General features: G+C 41.4%; 3 protein-coding genes across 5 annotated transcripts in view; 2 read left to right on the top strand and 1 right to left on the bottom strand.

Moving 5' to 3' along the window:
- The window catches only part of lrp4 (low density lipoprotein receptor-related protein 4), an 84,425-nt gene extending 77,725 nt beyond the window's left edge, over window positions 1-6,700 (top strand). Inside the window, exons 31-39 of one of the 3 annotated variants that reach the window (XM_057331327.1) lie at window positions 82-190; window positions 363-555; window positions 689-802; window positions 3,303-3,411; window positions 3,528-3,586; window positions 3,668-3,755; window positions 3,831-3,975; window positions 4,162-4,230; window positions 5,015-5,113. In XM_057331327.1, coding sequence (XP_057187310.1) covers window positions 82-190; window positions 363-555; window positions 689-802; window positions 3,303-3,411; window positions 3,528-3,586; window positions 3,668-3,755; window positions 3,831-3,975; window positions 4,162-4,206 — 862 coding nt within the window. In that variant the 3' untranslated portion in view covers window positions 4,207-4,230; window positions 5,015-5,113. Of the gene's footprint in view, window positions 1-81; window positions 191-362; window positions 556-688; window positions 803-3,302; window positions 3,412-3,527; window positions 3,587-3,667; window positions 3,756-3,830; window positions 3,976-4,161; window positions 4,231-5,014 lie in introns of all 3 variants that reach the window. The other 2 variants (XM_057331163.1, XM_057331253.1) reach the window with 2 other exon arrangements.
- An 892-nt stretch (window positions 6,701-7,592) lies between these two features.
- LOC130550680 (sodium/potassium/calcium exchanger 1-like) lies at window positions 7,593-15,875 on the top strand. Its single transcript, XM_057328199.1, has 7 exons — window positions 7,593-7,637; window positions 8,897-9,973; window positions 12,816-12,901; window positions 13,111-13,368; window positions 13,644-13,733; window positions 15,265-15,431; window positions 15,514-15,875. Exons 2-7 carry the CDS (start codon window positions 9,043-9,045, stop codon window positions 15,731-15,733), a joined length of 1,752 nt encoding a protein of 583 aa, XP_057184182.1. The 5' UTR covers window positions 7,593-7,637; window positions 8,897-9,042; the 3' UTR covers window positions 15,734-15,875.
- Window positions 15,876-16,768: 893 nt separating this feature from the next.
- Window positions 16,769-18,269, bottom strand: part of LOC130552928 (C-myc promoter-binding protein-like) — a 21,779-nt gene continuing 20,278 nt past the window's right edge. Inside the window, exons 28-31 of the mRNA XM_057331652.1 lie at window positions 17,760-17,877; window positions 17,504-17,657; window positions 17,367-17,431; window positions 16,769-17,282 (exon numbers count right to left, since the gene is read on the bottom strand). Coding sequence (XP_057187635.1) covers window positions 17,140-17,282; window positions 17,367-17,431; window positions 17,504-17,657; window positions 17,760-17,877 — 480 coding nt within the window. The 3' untranslated portion in view covers window positions 16,769-17,139. The remainder of the gene's footprint in view (window positions 17,283-17,366; window positions 17,432-17,503; window positions 17,658-17,759; window positions 17,878-18,269) is intronic.

Here is an 18,269-nt window from a genome sequence, read left to right as displayed (position 1 = left end):
GTAGCACTAACAGTTACTGGCTTCAACTCTGTTGTTCACGATGAGCAGATGAAGTGACGCGTCACGTGCTTTTATGTGCAGGATCTTCTGGGTGGACGCTCACCTGGACCGCATCGAAAGCTCTGACTTGAATGGCAAACTGCGCCAGGTTCTGGTCAACCCTGTCTCGCACCCGTTCGCTCTCACGCAGGTACTTAACCATCATCATCATCACATGACTTCCTTATCTGGCCTTCCTCATCCTCACGCTGTCTTCAATCACCTGTTCTGCATGACATCATCTCATCTCCTGGTCCCTCCGTTTCTTCACATTCTTCTCTCTCTCTCTCTCTCTCTCTCTTTACCTTTTTCTTTGTCCCCAGTTCAAACCGGTCTTCTCTCCATTAACTCCTTTTTCCCGAATCTCACAGCAAGACCGCTGGATTTACTGGACGGACTGGCAGACCAAGTCGATTCAGCGTGTAGATAAGCACACAGGGCGTAGTAAAGAGACCGTGCTGGCTAATGTAGAGGGTCTCATGGACATCATAGTGGTGTCGCCGCAGCGGCAGACGGGTAAGATTGGCGGCTGCGGGGAGAGGGATGCCACTGGTCACGACACGCTAGAGAGAATGTTAAACTGTGTGTGTATAAAGCTGAGATGTTCTTCTCACGATTGACAGGTCAGTAACCATCAGACTCATTGCAGGTACAAACTATTGTGCTGTGAATAACGGCGGCTGCACACATCTGTGTCTGGCGAGGACTAACAGCTTCGTGTGCGCGTGTCCGGATGAACCCGACGGCCGGCCGTGTTCCACCAGTGAGTCTGACGCGCCTCATTTCACACCAACAAATCATCAGAATCAGAATCAGAATCAGAAGAGCTTTATTGCCAAGTGTGCTTGCACACACAAGGAATTTTCTTTGGTGTTGGAAGCTTCTAGTACAGACATTCAACACAATGACAATACAATATAATACGATTTACAGTCTAAAAGATTCTAAATTGTGCATATATAAAATAAAGACTATTTTACAGAAAATGGGGGATAATAACATATAAGAGACATTGTACAGGGTAGTATATAGTAGAATAAACATATTAACAGATTGTATGTACACTTGTGCAAATGGATAATTTAGTAAGTAGAGGTAGTGTTATATGCATGTATACATAAGATGTAGATATAATAAGGCACTATAGTGCACACTATAGGAGTAGTGGAAGTGGAATATTGCTCTTAAGGAGCAGTTATCTGTTTAGGAGGGAGATTGCCTGGGGGAAGAAGCTGCTTCTGTGTCTGGAAGTCCTGGTGTTTGGTGCTCTAAAGCGCCGGCCAGAGGGCAGCAGATCAAAGAGTTTGTGTGCTGGGTGTGTGGAGTCAATGATGATTTTTCTTGCCCTGTTTTTCACTCTGGAATCGTACAGGTCCTGAAGTGTGGGCAGAGGAGCACCAATAATTTTCTCAGCACTACGAACTGTCCGTTGTAGTCTTCGTAGGTCTGATTTGGTGGCCGAGCCATACCAAACAGTAATTGAAGTGCACAGAACAGATTCGATGACCACTGAGTAGAACTGGGTCAGTAGCTCCTGTGGTAGGTTGAACTTCCTCAATTGACGGAGGAAGTATAACCTCTGCTGGGCCTTCTTTACAATGGAGTCTATGTGGGACTCCCACTTCAGGTCCTGAGAGATGGTGGAGCCCAGGAACCTGAATGACTCCACAGTATCCACAGTGCTGTCCAGGATGGTGAGGGGAGGAAGTGATGGAGGGTTCCTTCTGAAATCCACTATCATCTCCACTGTCTTGAATGCATTCAGCTCTAGGTTGTTTTGACTACACCAGGCAGCCAGCTGAGCAACCTCCTTTCTGTAGGCAGATTCATCACCGTCTTGAATAAGGCCAATGACTGTGGTGTCATCTGCAAACTTCAGGAGTTTGACAGAAGGGTCTGTAGAGGTGCATTCGTTTGTGTAGAGTGAATATAGCAGTGGAGAAAGAACACATCCTTGAGGAGCTCCGGTGCTGATGGTACATGTGCTGGATTTAAATTTTCCCAACCTCACTAGCTGCTGCCTGTTCGACAGGAAGTTAATAATCCACTGACAGGTAGAGGTTGGCACAGAGAGCTGGGCAAGCTTGGGCAGGAGGAGGTCTGGGATTATGGTGTTGAAGGCCGAGCTGAAGTCTACAAACAGGATCCTGACGTAAGTCCCTGGTCTGTCTAGGTGTTGTAGGATGTAATGCAGTCCCATGTTTACTGCATCGTCCACAGACCTGTTTGCTCGGTAAGCAAACTGGAGGGGATCAAGAAGTGGTCTGGTGATGTCCTTCAGGTGGGCCAGTACAAGTCTCTCAAATGACTTCATGACCACAGATGTTAAAGCAACAGGCCTGTAGTCATTAAGTCCAGATATTTTGGGTTTCTTCTGTACAGGGATGATGGTGGAGCGTTTGAAGCATGAAGGGACTTCACACTGCTCCAAAGATCTGTTAAAAATATTAGTGAAGATGGGCGACAGCTGCTCCGCACAGACTTTCAGGCAGGAGGGTGAGACATTGTCTGGGCCTGGTGCTTTTCTGATCTTTTGTTTGCGGAAAAGCTGGCAAACATCCTCTTCGCAGATCTTAAGTGCAGGTTGAATGTCAAGAGGAGGTGTTAATGGTATAGCAGAGATAGGGTCAGGGCGGGTGTGAAGGGTGAGACTCTGCATTTCAAAACGACAATAGAAGTCGTTCAGGTCGTCAGCCAGTCGTTGATTACCCATAGACTGAGGGGATAATGGCTTGTAGTTGGTAATGTCTTTCAGGCCTTTCCACACTGATGCAGGGTCGTTGGCTGAAAACTGGTTCTTCAGCTTTTCAGAGTAGCTTCTCTTAGCTGCTCTTATCTCCTTTGTCAGTGTGTTTTTGGCCTGATTATACAAATCATGCGCAGCGAGATACTGCGATCATGTTTTACATAAAGATGATCATGTTAGACGTCTCAAAGTCTGCTTTCAAATTGTTTGGAGAATGAATGAGTTTATGAAAAGGCAGCACAGGGTAGTTAATTTATTGTCAGTTCTACTTTTAGTTTATGTACAGTTTGAAATGCATTTCTGAAATAAGCGGAAACAATCTTTCTAAGAATAATTAGGCCTCTATTTTAATTGATTTCACTTAACAGAAGTGTTAAGTTATAGTTGACTATAATAACTTGACGGCATACACGTTTCACATTCTACGATGATTTCATTGAAGTATTAAGATCATTGAGTTGTAGCATTGCAGCTCTAGTGTGATCAGTGTGTTTGGTGGCGGTGTTTTCTCTTTCAGTCTCTGGTTATGTTCCCATCTCACCTGAGAAAGGCACGGCAGGTACTCAAGCCCCTAACAGACCCAAAGACCACACAGGGAAACCTCAATCGGGCTCTTCAGCGATAAAGTGAGTCACCCGTCCACATTAAACACAACAATACATGACAACTGGACTCCGTTGCTATATGCCGATGAAGTTGTGAAGTTAAATAATCATGAATTCATGAATTCTTCTCTTTGCAGTTGCACAGACTCTAATCGCCGCGGCTGTATTCAGAACAATGTTGTGTCTGCACCACGCGGTAAATCCAGCATCCTTCTGTTCTTCTAAATGTCGACATCGACTTGTCATTTAACTCCAAACGTTATTGTATTTTCTTTAGATGACGGGCCTCATATCAGTTATGTGATCGGTGGAGCTCTGACGGTCCTGGCCATTCTGATACTGATCACAGCGTTTATTATTTACAGGTGCGTCTCAGATTATCTCAAGCGTTTATTGATGTTCTCTGAGAGTCAGTCGCTCATTCTTCCTTGGTTTTTCAGGCACAAAAAGTTAAAGTTTGCAGATCCAGGAGTGAGTAACCTGACGTACAGCAACCCGTCATACAGGACCTCGACACAGGAGGTGAAAATAGAGACCAATGCCCAGAAACCCTGCATAAACAACCAGCTGCGATATAAAAAAGAGGTGCGCTGTTTTTCATCTTCTCGTCTCGTTTCACAAACTAATCAGTTTATGAATATCTGTACGTGAGCCAAACACCATGTTTAGTGTCAAATGTCACGATTGATGATGTCAGAGTCGTGCGGTCTGATGTAAACGGCCGCTGATGTCTCAGTGAGGTTTCTGATGTTCATGTCATGTTCCTCCCAGCATCTCAATCCGCCCTACAGCTCTCTCTCTCCGTACACCTTCTGACATTTCCACTCAATGACGGTCAAGGTAGTTCAGTGACGTGAATCTTCTGTTTTACCCCCGAACCAGCATCTCGCATCTGTCCCGCATGAGAAACATTTCAGACTGACGGCGTGTGTGCATGAGAGTGAAAGCAACACCGCTTTACTGAATGTTTGTGTGTTGAGATGAAAATAAAATGACATTTCTGAGGAATGTCAGCATGGACTGTGGTGTGTTGCTATGAAGGTTTGATTTAGTTCAGTTTTAAGTTCTACAGGAGTGTTATACATGAATACAGTAGTTAAAGTCCCAGTGAAATTAAAAAGGACGATGTCTATTTTTTCATGAAATATTGCAGCGTTTATCGTAAATCGTTTATCAATGTGGGTCATTCTCTTTGTGCCCTCATAATCTTCAGTTAAAATCTGAAAATGCACTTCCTTCCTGTAATGACTATACATCTGAAATGATGTATGTTAGACGGCTTGGGCGGTTCCATTTGAAAAAGCAACATCTGTTTTTATACATCCAATCAAATCGCAGAGAACGACGAAAGCCACGCCCACTATTTTTCTCATTCCAAATTCAATTTCACTCGGAAATGCGTTAAAACGCGGAAGTAAATACGATCGCAACTTCCGGTTCACGGGGACTTTAATGCTGGTCTGTTAGACCTGTGAACATTGCTATTACCTCAAAACTGGTTTGTATATATAAAATAATTGCTCTAAAAATACTTTCTGAGACCATGAAAACAGATTTATGAATTCTTCATTCATTTTGTATTTAAACAACACTGAACACGAATGTTATTGCGTGACGTTCACAGGTCCAGGGTGTCGTGGACGGAGGTTACACTAAAGAGAAGATCCGTATCGTGGAGGGGGTGTGTCTGCTCTCAGGAGAAGATCTTTACTGGGAAGATCTCAGACAGCTGAAGGCGTGTCGAGGGGCGGGGCTTCACGCCTGCATGCGCACGGACACCGTGTCTCTCCAGGCGAGCTCCGCCTCTCTGGACGACGGCGAGACCGAGCAACTCTTGCAGGGCGACCAATCGGAGTGCTCGAGTCTCAGCACCGCCCACACCGTGACGCCTCAACGACACGGTGCACATCCCGACACTGGCTGGGTCCCCAACCGCAAAGCCTCCACGGAGAGCGAAGTGTGAATGTGTACATGTGACAAAACATAAACACGCATGGAAACGCGTACAGTACATCATCTCGTGATCTTCTCTCTCTCTCTCTCTGGATCGCCCCTCGCCTCCTTTGGGTCTTTGATGTACGGAAAAGCTGAAGCCTGCTGGAGTCAACGAACCGGAGAAATAAACACTGACGGATATTTTGAGCCTCTTTCTACACATTGCGGAGTAAAACGTTTGTCACGCAAAGCTTCTTGAGATATTTTCAGCTCAGCATCGCCATTATGTATTTATGAACTTTTGTACATGACGTCGGGTTTTTATCGTCTTGTTTTAAGTAGTTTTTAAAGTGTTTGGACTGTTAAATGATTCATTGGACTTTGTGATGGTGCCAAAGGACAAAATTCACACACACCTGAAGAATCTATATTTCCTCTTAGCGTTTCTAGTAAATGATGGTCCACAGAGAGCGATACACTCATGTTAAAGCCAGTGTTTGCATGTACATATTTGGTGCAGATGTTTCAAAGCGGACAGACTCTGTACAGCACTTTACACACGACAGCAAAGCCACTGTTGACGTCAAAAACACACCCAGATATACTTCAACTCAACATACATACCAGGAAAAGAACTATTCTTATTTTGCTTGGAAAAAATGTTTCTTTTAGGTACTTTTTAACGTTGACAGTCCCCAAATTCTCATAATTGTGAGGTTTTCATAAAGACTATTTATTGTGCTGCCTGTATGCTGATGTTCATTTTAAAAATCATTTTAGTTCATGAACGTGTCACAATGCTAAATCTCACGTTCCTTAAAACAATTTTGGGGTTAAACTGTTGATGTTTTCAGCTGCAGTATATATTTGATGTATTGTGATGCCGTCACATGTTTGTTTGTTTTTGTGTTTGACGTCACGTGTCACACGCGCATGTTGAAGTTTCAGTAGTTGTCCAGAACAGGTTCATGATCTGCTGCTATGACACGCGCTCTGAACGCCTCCAGAGTTTAGTGCCGTTTAGTTTAGTTAACCTTTAACCCGACTGCTTATTCTTCCTGATAAAGTTTGTACAGATTTTCACGAACAGACGTGCATTGATTTGATTGATTTACGTGATATAACCACTTGATATGTTTAGAGAACGATAGGGTTTTATTTAACAGAGTGCTTTATTGTTCCAGAAATACGGTTCACGTGTATAACTGCTGTAAGTTAACTAAGATATTTATAATTTCTTTGTTTTTGGTTGTAATTTCTATGTAAATATGAAGATGCTGTATATGTAGTTGCGATACTAACCGGGTGTCTGACAGTGATGTATTCTGCTGTTTTTCTATCTTTAATATAAAACTGCATTTGCTTTTAAATACGGCTCACTTGTTTGCCTGTCCATCTTTAACACGCGTCACACGTGTTGCGTATGTGTTCTATATCATTACCACTGTGATATTTATATAAAACATACATTGATTACTCTGTAGGTTTACACTTCTGTGAAACTAAATCTGTTTAATGCAAAGATTAAGTATTATATAGTAGATCTGCTGTATTTAAAGTTTTTTTTAATGAAGTTGACATTTTTATGCAGTGTGCATTACACCAGTGGTTCTCAAACGGGGGGCAAAGATGGTTCTGGGGGGGATTTTGTGGCATTTTATGAAATATAGTAATTGCTCATAATATTTGTGCAATCTAACATCAGAAAAATAAGATTACCAACCAAAAGAATAGATTTTTCAGCATTGTATAACTGAATATTTCTGAATGTTTTTGATTTAATAAAAATGTTCAGTTATGATTATAAATCTTTATTTGGGGGGGCCGCAAAGCAATGCACTCTACACAAAGGGGGCTTTACAAAGAAAACATTTGAGCCACTGCATTACACAATGTTTTAACACAATCTATACTTTAAAACACTCAAAGCAGATGAAATGTTGTGCAGTAGCTGACAGCAGCAGGGTTAGTGTCTGTCCGTCATGTGAACTTCAGTGAGAAATGAAAAGGAAAGACAGAAAGTTTGAAAGGAAAGCAGAACATTTTCCCCCTAAATCACTTATTGTGTAGTTCCTGCCAACTACTCCCGCAGAAATGATTAGAAAGAAACAGATTTAAAAACTAGTTGAAGAGAATGTCACAGACAAAAGTAGCAGATGAAACCGAGGAAGATATTTACAGGCTTATTTCAGTTGACAACGACACAGATTTATCAGATTATTGTCTTCTAATCTGCTTTAACATCTGTCAGATCTCACACAAAGCTCTCAGACGCTGTCAGGTGTGAAATACTGAACACACTCCGTGACAAGGTGCGTATGATTTCAGACAAACTTATCAAGAACAAGAAATGCTCAAATGCTTATTATCGACCAGAATAAGTGATAGTGAGAAAATAAAGAACATCACTACTGTTTTCACTATATTGTTATTGTTAGCATTTAGACTAACCCTGTCTACACCGGACGCGACCGGCACGACGCGACAAAAGACATTACTGTGCGTTCAGGCCGCTAGCGATGGTGTCGCTGTGTGTCGCTAGTCTCTTGCTAAGAGGTGGTTAGAAGGCGTTCCTAGCTTTGGTTGCTCTAGTCACATTTATAAACAAACCCTGCAGTAACTGACGAGAGAGATGACGTGAGCTCCGCTGCTTTACTCCTATTGGTAGTTGCTCCCAAAAGTCGCTCATCATTTGCATAAAGTTGAGCAAATCTCAACTTTGTCGTGTCACGACACGCTCATTTCCTGTCGCCAACTGTCACTGACGCTCGTGTCGCCAGAAGTCGCTGGCTCTCCAGTGAAATTAATCGCCTCACTTTGTCACTTGGTGTCGCTGGTGGTCTGAACGGGGCGTTAGAAACGCATTAGAACCCATTATAATATTTTATTTTGTCCACACTAAATGCGGTGCGACAAACCGCGCGTCATGTCGCGTCCAGTGTAGAATGTTTAATGCTCTTTTATTTGATCCTTTAGTCGCTTTGGATCTGTTAAATGTATAAATGTAATGAAAAAAACACAAGGTTTTGCTATTACTACTGTAAAACGTGTTGCTTAAATTTTAAAGTATGATCATGTTGACTGTATTAGTGATTTAGACTTTTTTCAACAATTTCAAATTTTGACTAGTTGCAAAAAAAGCTCTCTTAAATTATCTTGATGAGTTACTAACAATAAATAGTAGTGAGTAACTATTTATTATTTTAATTCTTTTACTTTTGACTTGTTGCATTTCGTAAATGATAATGAAACATCTGAAGGCTAAGAACTATCTCATATTTTCTCACGTAAATAATGCAATAACGCTCAAGTAGGAGCGTGATAGCGCTCTAATATCAACATGGCTGTGATTAGGCCAGAGGCACGAGGCCAAGAACAGGAGACAGTCACACCCGCTGATATAAGAGCACGATCACACGACTACGAGAGCAATATTGAGTTTATATATAAATCAGAAACCGTGGTGATACTGGTGGAATATCTCATGGCTCTCAGCCAATCAGATTCGAGAACCCGAAAGAACTGTTGTATAACGTGTTTTATGTCTAATGTGTTTGTTTGTGTTTGTCAGGCTGTGATGCAGAATGTTTGAGAAAATGTGCTTTGTGTGGCCATCAGAAGCTTTCGTCCGATGCACCGTTTGACCTCGACAAATGACCCGCTGGTGTCTGGTGACTATTCAGACTGTGTTTGCAACCGTTTTAAGATCCATCCAGTATGAATCAATCGCACGGGAGAAGACTGAGGTTGTGTAAAACACTGAGCGTCGTCTGCGTGACTCTCATGTGCTGGATCTGCTGGCTTTCATTGAGCCGGAGTCAGAACGTTTGGAAGAGAAGCGCTCATGAACCAGAAACAGCTCCGAGGTCGTCTTACGAAGCCAGAACCGATCTGGACATGAGTCCCTCCTTAAAGATACTCAAAACACGAGAATATTCTAGATGCATTTATATCAGCGCTAAACCCAAACCTCCGGTCAACACCAGCGGTGTCGCCAGAAGTCCTTCAGCTCCTCACAGAACCCTTCACTATCCAGAAGATCTCTTCACGTTAGAGCAGCGCAGACACGGCTGGGTTCTTCTTCACATCGCTGCTCTGATTTACACCTTCTTTGCTTTAGTCATCGTGTGCGAAGAATTCCTCATCCCGTCTTTGGGAATCCTGACAGAAAAACTCAGCGTCTCCGCAGATCTCTCAGCGGTGAACTTCATGGCCGCCGGAGGTTTTGTACCCGAGTTCTTCATGTCTCTCATGGGGCTCTTTCTCTCCAGCGCTCGCGTGGGTGTCGGAGTCGTCGTGGGTTCAGGGTTTTTTAACGTTCTGGCTGTTATGGGCGCGTGCGCCGCGTTCTCTCACGACACGCTCAGTTTGACCTGGTGGCCGCTCTGCAGGGATGTGATGTTCTACACGTGTGATGTGCTCATCCTGCTCGTGGTTCTCATGGATGACATCATCACCTGGCGGGAAAGCCTGTCGCTTCTGATGGGGTGTGTGGTGTACGTCACCTTCATCAAACACAACAAGGTTCTAGAAGAAACCGTCAAAGTGCACCTGCAGAAACACGACAACATCACTAAAGTTCTGGCCATCGATGAACCTGAGAAGGTCAACTCTATTCACGCTAATTTAATGCAAAAGCATTATTGTTCTACATTATAATCATTGATAAACTATTAATAATCATTTAACCACTGTAATGTAATTGTTCAATCATTTTGAGCACAAATGAGAATTTTGACCGTAATGATGGTTTATCTTTATGAATATTGTGACGATTTGTGTAATTACTGGAAATATTCCTGTATTTACATCACATGCATCAAGTTCATATATTATTTCAAATGAAAATGTATGCAGTTGCCAAGATGTTTTTGATGGTTGCTAGGAGGCCGTCCTTCAATGTAAGAATGTATTTTTTACATTTTAATCAGTGAGAGTGAGTGAGAGCAGTCTTGTATAAAGTACTTGAAAGCAATACTTGAGTAAAAGTACAAGTATCTTACCAAAAAATGACTTTGGTAGAAGTTAAAGTCACCCTTTAAAATATTACTTGAGTAAAAGTCTTAAAGTACCTGACATTTAGTATACTTAAGTATCAAAAGTAATTGTCTGATATAACATGTACTTAAGTATTAAAAGTAAAAGTATTTAAAAAAAAGTGAACGGTTAGAATTTTGAGGTAATTAAATCAAAGCAAATCTCAAGTTCAACAAAATGCACGGTGCTTTTGAAGATGTGAGTAATCCTGAAGGCTCCTCTGTAACCTGCCATTAATTAGCCTAATGTGGTCTAAAAAAATCCCTCCACCGGTGTAACGCTAATTTACCTAGGAAATATTCGGCCGCCACTTAGGCTATACCAGAAACCGTTATTAACCATTTCAGTATTATGTGTTGAATTAATTCGGAGGGAAAATCATTGGTGTTGTTAAATATCTGCACATTGGCTAATCAGAAAAGTTAACTAGCACACGTTAGCCTGGCCATCACGTTAGCCAGATATCTGAACAGGCTTATGATAACTAATTCATGTTAAATAATGTGAATTGAATGAAAATTAATTTAACCTACCTCGATGTGCTTCTTCAGGTTGGACGGGGAGTTTTTAAATGCCAATATTTCAGTGACTCTCGGTAGGCATACCGGGTTTCCATCCAAAGTTGCGAATTTAGCTTATGCGCAAAATTGGAAAATCGCATAAAACATTTGCCGTTTCCATCCAACTAGTCAACCTAATAAACTGGCACTAAATATCAGTAAGAGAAACCACTGAATATAATAGTTTTGATATACTTGCGCAAGCAGACGATTAGGAAACTCAATAAATGCGGTGCTTTTGTGGATGCCTGCTGTTCGGGAAACACAGCCGTGACAGCTAGTTCTAAGAGGCAATTACAAAAATACTTGACGACTTTGCTCAGGCGTTTAAGAATGACCATCACAACATTTCTGATGCTGTGTCACAAGATCATTACTCTGGTTAGTCAGGTTACGCAGTCTCATAGTGCAGTTACGTGACTTTTTGGAGGAATTTATTCAGCAAATGCGTTTCCATCTCCCATTATTCGCATTAACCCTTTTTCGCAAAAATGAAAAACCACCTCAAGCGAGCGTAAAAACCTTTTTGCGAATTAAGGGTTTTTAATTAGAAATTTGGCATTTCCATTCTGAAGCGAAACTTCAAAATGCGAATAAAACCAGAGTAATGGAAACCCACACTTAATCCGGTAGGAAGAATTTTTCACTCCAATGTACGAAAATATTTCTTGCAAATACGGCCACGGGTGTGTAACGTTATCTTCGTCACCACCACGGAGTTCACCAAGTTCGTCACTGTAGTCGAGATGCTCGTCATCTGCTACCGGAGTGGTAACGTTAGCAGCAGAGCCTGCAGCAGGTGCTTCCATGATGGCATCAATAATGTGACATGCCCGGACAAGCAGGACTTCTTCTTCGTCGTGCTTGGCGGTTGACATGACAACAAACAGGCATTACGTCACCAACTCAAATTTGTTCTGAAAATTCTTTCATTTGTAGTAAGGAGTAACGAAGATGGTTAGGAGAAATGTATCGGAGTAAAAGTACACATTTTATTTAGGAAATGTAGTGGAGTAAAAGTGAAAGTTGTCAGAAATATAAATAACGAAGTAAAGTACAGATATGTGAGAATTCTACTTAAGTACAGTAACGAAGTATTTGTACTTCGTTACATTACAACACTGAGTGAGAGCTATCAACAAACTAACAATTCGAGTATATACTATAATGCATGATGAGGCGATGGACAACTTTATTGTTTTCCACTCAACACATGTCAAGAATTGTTTTTTTTCATTTCATGTTGTTTGTATGTTCAGTTGAGGTGTGATGTGTTTAGAGGATCAGACTCTCTGCGTAACTGCACATGCACGCGCACACATCTACACGCACACACACACACGCACACACACACCACCACGCGCGCACACACCACACACCACACACACACACCACACACACACACACACACACACACACACACACACACACATTCTCGTATAGTGGTACACACAATGGCTCACCACACACACACACACACACACACACACACACACACACACACACACACACACACACACACACACACACACACACACACACACACACACACACACACACACGTTCTGTCAGACACATGCACACATACAAGGATTTGTTTTGGTATTTCCTTCTATTGTTTTTATTGTTCCGTTGTTCTTTTATTCTATTGTTTTTGAAGATAAAAATCACATTTTTACATTTTCAAACAATAATCATTCAGATTGTTTAATATTCCCACAGTAATGGGACAAACACATGGCTCCTTATTTCTATTGGTCGGGTCAAGAATGTATTTTTTTATAATGACATTCAAGTTGTCATGGTAAATCATTTAACACCGGACTCATTTTAAGTGTACACTTGAGCTTTTTGTATTTGTCTGAGTGACTGAATCTGGTTTCTGATCATCAGGCGTCGATGATGCGAGCAAACATTCAGCAATATCTGCGCAGCCAAACCCAGCGGAACCTTCCGCACATAAAGATGAAGAACAACAGGTACACAAGTCACACTACACAAACACTGACTTCATGACTGATCTCAAACCTTCTGCTCCCTGATACACACTTCATCAAAATACTGTGGATCTGTGACTTCTCAATTATGAGTCGACTTTCTCACCTCCTCCAACATCATAGGTTTGTTTCACTGAGCTTGTCACAGTGCATTCTGGGATTTGGTTCCTAATTCTGTCTGTGTTGATAAGACCAGAGAGTCTGAGAGCAGTGAGGAGGAGGAGGAAGATGAGGATGAGGAAGAGAGTGGCAGCAGTGATGGAGATGACAGTGATTTCTCTGGTGATGAAGAAGAAAGCAGTGATGATGATGAGGAGGAGGATGAAGGTGTCAGTGATGTGGCCCTGTCTCTTAAATGGCCGGAGGAGAAACACAAACAGGCTTCATATGTTCTGTTATTACCCATCACCGGCTGTCTGTGGTTGACCCTCCCTGACCCCCGCAGACAGGTCAGCTGCCTCTCTCTCTCTCACTCTCTTAACCACTACTCTTCAGCAAAATGACCATTTTACTTTAAAAGCTTCTCTAATTTCCTTTCTCTCTTATGTCACACACTGAAATTTTGCTTTGGCCTCTGAGATGTAATTACGTTAGATTTGATCAAAAACACAAAACAGTTCGAGTTTGGATAAACACTTCTTTAAAGCCCGATGAAAACATGCTGTGGATTTCTCTGAAGGATTCGGGCTCATACTTCCGCTCTCGCGTGTGTGTGTGTGTTTAGACTTCACGGCAGTATTTTGTGGTGACTTTGATGGGTTCTCTGCTCTGGATCGGACTCTTCTCTTATGTGATGTTGTGTTTGTCTCATCGGGTCTGTATCTTCCTCATTCTTTCTTTCTTTCTTTTTTACATCAAACATTTGCTGGCACACATATAGATGTGAGTTTCATTACGACAAACGTTATGACCGATCTCATTATTTGTGAAGCTAGTTTTTACTCTCTGATACAGAGGAACACGGTAGTGTAGTATACTTAAAGTGCAAAAATACAAGTAATATAGTAAACTAAAAGTATGACGTTAAGTTCACTAAAGAACACTTACAAGTATACTTATAGTATGAAAATCTATACTCGCAGTTTACTGGGAGTACATTTCAACTTGTACATACAAAAATTAGCTTGAACTATTAAACTAGAAAACCGACAGAATACAAGTGCAGTTGTTGTATAGTTGCAGTACAACTAAAAGACATATGAACTATACCCTGATAGCACACATACATCTGGTTTACGTCTATTTGACGTCCGCATTTACATCTGCAAGACATCTACAATACATCGTTTGCTCATCTGCAATACGTCTCGGAGATGTCTGCTGTCAGACGTCATATAGACATCTAGAAGATGTCTGTAAGATGTTTATGATTTAGAATGGATGTACAACAGCTCTTTCTAAGATGTTTAGCAGATGTTTTTAATCAGCAGATCTCCAGATCTTTAGCAGACGTATTACAGACGTTCAGACGTTTCCGAGACGTATTGCAGATGAGCAAACTATGTATTTAAGATGTCTTGCAGATGTAAATGCAGACGTCAAATAGACGTAAACCAGATGGATTGTGCTATCTGGGTAGTGTACTCCGTGTACTACTGTTATACACTAAAAGTATACATAAAAGTACACTTTTATTAACTACAAAGTGGTCCAGTTTAGTCCCAAATAGTATTATTAAGAATAGTATAGTACACTTACAAATATAATACTAGCGCATCATGCTAAGACGAATTGAGCGTTAGTGTTAAATGATGCAAGTGCGGTTAGCTCTCTGCAGAACAGAGAAGCCGCAAGCTGGACAAGCGCACGCATTAAATAAATAGAAACACAGTTTTAATAGTTTTATTAAACTCCAGTTTAATAGCTGTGAAAAGTGGGATTTATAGCATTCGTTTTGACAATATTTCAGATTTTACTCATACTGATCATACTTTTTTCATATAATAACACAATAAATAGAAATGACCGGATTCATGAATCAAACGAACAGTGTCCAGGTTATCTGAAGACCAGTACACCACGTCTCTACAACGTTCCCATGGGATTAATTCACCACGTTATTTGAGGACGTGGCTAGGACGTTTCTGGAACGTTAGCAAAAATTCTAAGAAATGGAACATTGCCAAGACGTCCTCAGAACGTGGTCGCAAAGTAACGTCACTGTGACCTAATGAAGACCAACTGGCGACGTCGTCAGAACGTACTGTGTTAGCTGGGTTGGTATTAGTATGCTTACTACATTAGATAAGGTACACGCTTGAACTTTAAGTATACTTGTTTTTGTGTAAGTGTCCTCATGCTTTCATGAACATGTGGAAATGAGTTTGATGTTTGTCTTTTGTCAGGTGAGTGAGACTCTGGGTGTATCTGAAGAGTTGATGTCTGTGAGCGTTCTGTCAGCGGGTGTTTCTCTACCCAATCTCATCACAGCTCTTCTAACAGCACAGAAGGGTTCGGCTGAAACCGCCGTGTCCAACTCAATGGGCATCAATGTGTTTGACATCACCCTCGGGTGAGACACTACATGTGTGACTGTAAATGGTATTGAGTTGGTTTGATTGTTTACTTTAGTAACTTTGAGGTGTGTGTTTCAGACTGCCGGTGTCGTGGCTCGTGTCATCAGCGGTCAGTGGAGGATCTGTTGTGTCCATCAGCAGCGGTGGACTCTTCTTCATGGTTCTTCTGTTCCTCCTCACATTGATCTCTGCTGTCGTCTGCGTCGCTGCTCTCCGCTGGAGGATGAACAAACGGTTCGGTGGCGTGATGCTGATGTCATATTTCATCTTTCTGTTTCTCAGCGTGCTGTTAGTGTGACCTCGCACTGATCATCTCTGAAAACAAAGCTGAGTGATGTACTATTCATTCTACCACTTCTAGAACTGAAAACAGATGAAATGAGACCGCTTTGAAAACTTCTTTGAATTTTTGTAACATCACAAAGATTAATAAATCATCGTTTTACTGCAATGAAACGTGTACACATCTTTGAGAACTTTAGATTACGGCCCGCAATGTACCGCATAATTAAACAGGATTTACAGCGTAACTAATTGTGACAATAATGCACCTCTACAGTACATATAGGGGAACAATATGTAAAGTTTGGGGAATAAAGGCGCAAGAGTAAGGAAAATGTAAAAAATATTTATGAGGGAACTGCATGCCATATAAACATCCAAATCAAACCGCTCTTGAAATACTTTAGTCTCAAAAGATCAACATTGATTTTGCACATTTTACACATAAAATCAATCAAATCAAAAATTATCCTCAAGTCAAAACGGTGTCAAATTTTACAGTTGACAGACACAGTCTTAGTGCTTCATTTGTGCTGTTTTGCTTGCGCGAAAACTAAACACATAATTTCCCCTTATTTCATGTTTGCTATGATAGTAAAGAACCCTGTACTTAATTCATATCCACTGTAGCTTAATTCTGGGTACATTGCGATTGCAAAAATGTAGTGTATTGTTGTATAGCATACTGCAGGTCATGCATACCACGTTACTGTATATTCAAATAGTATTTAACCCCTTAGTTTTCAAATACTTTCAATATACATTTATTCCCCAAACTTTACATATTGTTTCCCTTTATATATATATATATGTACTGTAGAGGTGCATTATTGTCACAATTAGTTATGCTGTAAATTCTGCTTAATTATGCGGTACATTGCGGGCCGTAATCTAAAGCGTTACGGATGACAGGTCCACATTTTGTCGGACATCTTTAATTTACAGTTACAGGTTTAGTTGCTTCTAAAACTGAAAAAAATCACAATGTCACCATTAAACATCAGAATACAATGAAAACACACACACACATTCTTTAAAATGTTTATTTGTTCATTTCAAGTTTCGTTGTATTTACAAAATCATTTTTGTGTTTCATGGTCAAACTCAGACATACATTTGTGCCTCATGCTTGACTTACAGAAAAATGGATAATAAACATCACAATCCAACAAAACAAAGTAAAAAAGAAATAATTCAGAGACAGTTATCAACAATTTACACAAGTTTAGAGTTGAAAAGGAAAAACAGTTTGAAACGGTTTAATGAACAGTCTGGATCTGATCCGTGATCAGCCGTGTAAATGTGAAACATCTGCTATCTTGTGTTCTACTGTTAATGACTGTAAAACGAGAACAAATTCACCCGCCTGTCACGACAGTAACAGATGCTTCATGATTGTTAGTTATTGTCTTAAGTTATGGTTTATAGACGCAGGTACGGCTCTCCAAACGTCTTTCTACACTCTGTGACAGTCATGCTGGGCGGTTGATCACACCCATGAGCCCGTCTGATCTGATCTGGAGTCAGCCGCTCATACGCTGACTCGTACTCTCGATCAAACGCATCTGATGGTGAAGAAAGAAACACAGCGCTGTTTCTTTAAGAGAGAACTGACGTTTGATCAGAATTCATCTACAACCCAGACTCACCAATGTCAATGTTATCTTCGCCCAGAGTAACTCGACAGAGAAACAGAAGCTCCCTGTATAAACTCCTGCCAGCAGAAGGAGGAAATGTTTGGGTTTGTCATGTGATCATGTGTGGGTGTTTGGGTGTTTTTGTGTACCTCTCTCGCTGAGGTCGGTCTGCAGGTGTTAACATCAGACACACAGGAGAATAAAGATCATTTCTCTCAATGCTGTGAATGATGTTGTGCAGGAGATCTTCATCAAACACACGCTCCGCTTCAGCCTGACTCACGGGATACCCGAGACCTGCCGCTAAACACAAACACACTTGATTTTCAAAGCAATGATAAGGACCGGGAGTTTTCTAAAAAGTATTTTAAGTGAGTTCAACGTGTTTGTGCAGAGTGTACTCACAGTGTGTGTTCCACAGAACATAAAGAGGCTGAACTTCATCTCTGTGTAGTTTAATGTTGTCCCAGAGCAGCTGAACATCAACATATCTGCTGTCCTCAGACATCCAATCACGAGGAATCTGTCAGACATCAGAAACATGATGGATGTATGAGTGGATGGATGAGTGGATGGATGAGTGGATGAGTGGATGGATGAGTGGATGGATGAGTGGATGAGTGGATGGATGAGTGGATGAGTGGATGGATGAGTGGATGAGTGGATGGATGAGTGGATGAGTGGATGGATGAGTGGATGGATGGATGAGTGGATGGATGAGTGGATGGATGAGTGGATGAGTGGATGGATGAGTGGATGGATGGATGGATGAGTGGATGGATGAGTGGATGGATGAGTGGATGAGTGGATGGATGGATGAGTGGATGAGTGGATGAGTGGGTGGATGGATGAGTGGATGAGTGGATGGATGAGTGGATGAGTGGATGGATGAGTGGATGAGTGGATGGATGGATG

This window comes from Triplophysa rosa, linkage group LG1 (genome assembly GCF_024868665.1).
Source record: "Triplophysa rosa linkage group LG1, Trosa_1v2, whole genome shotgun sequence".
NCBI classification, from domain to species: domain Eukaryota; kingdom Metazoa; phylum Chordata; class Actinopteri; order Cypriniformes; family Nemacheilidae; genus Triplophysa; species Triplophysa rosa.
This window is presented reverse-complemented; position numbering and strand designations above follow the sequence as displayed.

Excerpts from the sequence above, each read along its gene's own strand:
- LOC130550680 (XM_057328199.1), top strand. The coding sequence starts at position 9,043 with ATGAATCAATCGCACGGGAGAAGACTGAGGTTGTGTAAAACACTGAGC. Across the intron at positions 12,902-13,110 it reads ATAAAGATGAAGAACAACAG|ACCAGAGAGTCTGAGAGCAG; the intron begins GTACACAAGTCA and ends TGTGTTGATAAG. Across the intron at positions 13,734-15,264 it reads TGTTGTGTTTGTCTCATCGG|GTGAGTGAGACTCTGGGTGT; the intron begins GTCTGTATCTTC and ends GTCTTTTGTCAG.